The sequence below is a fragment of the Monopterus albus genome, unplaced genomic scaffold, assembly GCF_001952655.1.
Source record: "Monopterus albus unplaced genomic scaffold, M_albus_1.0 scaffold192.1, whole genome shotgun sequence".
Lineage (NCBI taxonomy): Eukaryota > Metazoa > Chordata > Actinopteri > Synbranchiformes > Synbranchidae > Monopterus > Monopterus albus.
In genome coordinates this window covers 501,209-503,183 of record NW_018128072.1, presented here as the reverse complement: position 1 = coordinate 503,183, position 1,975 = coordinate 501,209, and the positions used below count along the sequence as shown (strand labels likewise).

Sequence of the window (1,975 nt, the reverse complement as noted above, 5' to 3'; positions counted from 1 at the left end):
AGGCACAGGTCAACGAGGCCACCAAGGCCAGAATCTCCAAATCCCTCCAGGTAAACATGTTGGATCAATTACAACTCCACTAGTTCTTTGTTGTTGTTTTTTTTTTCTCCCTGCTAATGTCCATATTGTTTGTGTTGTTGCACAACAGAGGACGTTGCAGAAGCAGAGCGTCACGTATGGAGGAAAGTCGACGGTCAGAGATCGCTCCTCAGGAACCAGCTCCAGTGTCGCATTCACTCCTCTACAGGTAAAAACAAGCAACTTTTTTTTTTTCTCTTTAATTGAAGAGCCCCTTAGGGGTGGATCTAGAAAACTCTGGATGGGGTGGCCAGACTGGGGCACAGACTCAGAGAGGGTGGTACATTTGAAACACATGTAAAAAGTAAATAAAATCCCTAGTTCTATGAATAATAAACCATAACAGCATTTGTGTAAAAATGAGAGAGACAGGCTGACTTTAACTGTGCTCCTTATTTACTCCTGGCCATAGAGGGTTGGGGTTATTTTGACTCTGGAATGGGCAGCCCCCTCAGAAGGTCTGTTCTGTTCTCGTCCACAGGGGCTGGAGATCGTGAACCCGCAGGCTGCAGAGAAGAAGGTGGCCGAAGCCAATCAGAAATATTTCTCCAACATGGCAGAGTTCTTCAAAGTCAAGAAGGAAGCTAAGATGTGAACACACACACACACCATCGCATGGACTTTTGAAGTAAATACTGCAAATAATTATATTTTCAAACGCTGACATTTTGCTTCAGTCTGTATTTTTCTTTTTTTTAATAAAATGTGAACATTTCAATGACAAGTTTTTTTTTTTGTAGGGGTCACTTTGCATTACATTTGTTTTAGCGATTTTAACGGATGCTTGTAATAACCGTTTTCCACAAATAACTGCACATATTAAATTGAAACCCATTAGCTTGAGGTTGGTGGTACTACTTAGCCACCTCATATCTGCTTTTGATTCTCCAGTGGCACTGTTATTACAACTATCAATTTATCAGAACAGCTCAGAGCCCCGCTGATGGAACATAATCTATATTCTTTGTAGGAATGATGGGACTTTACACCACACACTGTCTTGTAATTTCTTAAAAGTATTTATTGAAATTGTACAATCCTGTTATAACCCCATCATGACATTTCCCATGCAAAACTGTGATGACAAAAAAAAAAATCGTAAATGTCTTGAAATTCACATTTTAGCAATTTAACTGACCTTAAAAGCCCAAAAAATAGAATCTATAAAAGGCAAATCTCAGTACTTTTTGATGCATTTTCTTTTTTCATTCTCATTCCCCCCTCCCTCCCCAAAAAAGCCTGAAACAAACTGTAAGCTGCAGCACAGATCTTAAGTTTTCATGGCTGCTTAAATGGAAAAATCTGATTCAGTTTAACACTCCCCACTTAAACAGCCAAGAAATGTTGGGATCTGTCCCACATCAGAACCAAAGCCAGATTAAATCTTATCTTCAGGTTAACACGTTAGCAACCTTGAGACGTTTTTTCGCTCAACCCATGAGGATTTCGGTTTTCACTCTACATGTAAACAAGTCTGTGTACATTCACTGTATAGGGTTCTTCCTTAAATTTTCAGGTGGTAAATTGAACACAGATTTTTAGGAAGAAGTAACATCAAAAGAATAGAGTAAAACCTTAACTGGGAAGTTGACTCAAACCAGATTTATTTTATCTAATGCTCTGTATTTTGTAACTAGATGATTTAGGTACAGGTAAATTTGCTGCACTGTGGCCTTTTGCATCGAGGACGACAATTCCTCAATGGTGTGAGAATCAAACATGAAGTAGATTAATGTCTCAAACCCTATTTTAAACATTTATTTTACAAGTTTATTTTGTCACAAACATGAATGCGCCATAATAATTCATTTTCTTTGACAGGTTAACTTAAAAACATTTTATTTGTAAAGAGAGGGAGTCAGAGACCAGTTCAATTGCATAGCAATTTAATCCATGT

At 38.1% G+C, this 1,975-nt stretch overlaps 1 protein-coding gene across 1 annotated transcript in view; it reads left to right on the top strand.

Annotated features, from left to right (window-relative positions):
- prpf31 (PRP31 pre-mRNA processing factor 31 homolog (yeast)) overlaps nt 1–793 on the top strand; it is a 4,927-nt gene extending 4,134 nt beyond the window's left edge. The window contains exons 12-14 of the mRNA XM_020617598.1: nt 1–50; nt 149–247; nt 560–793. The exon at nt 1–50 is cut by the window's left edge and continues 79 nt beyond it. Of these exons, the coding sequence (XP_020473254.1) occupies nt 1–50; nt 149–247; nt 560–673 (263 nt within the window). The 3' untranslated portion in view covers nt 674–793. The remainder of the gene's footprint in view (nt 51–148; nt 248–559) is intronic.
- Nucleotides 794–1,975: the final 1,182 nt, after the last annotated feature.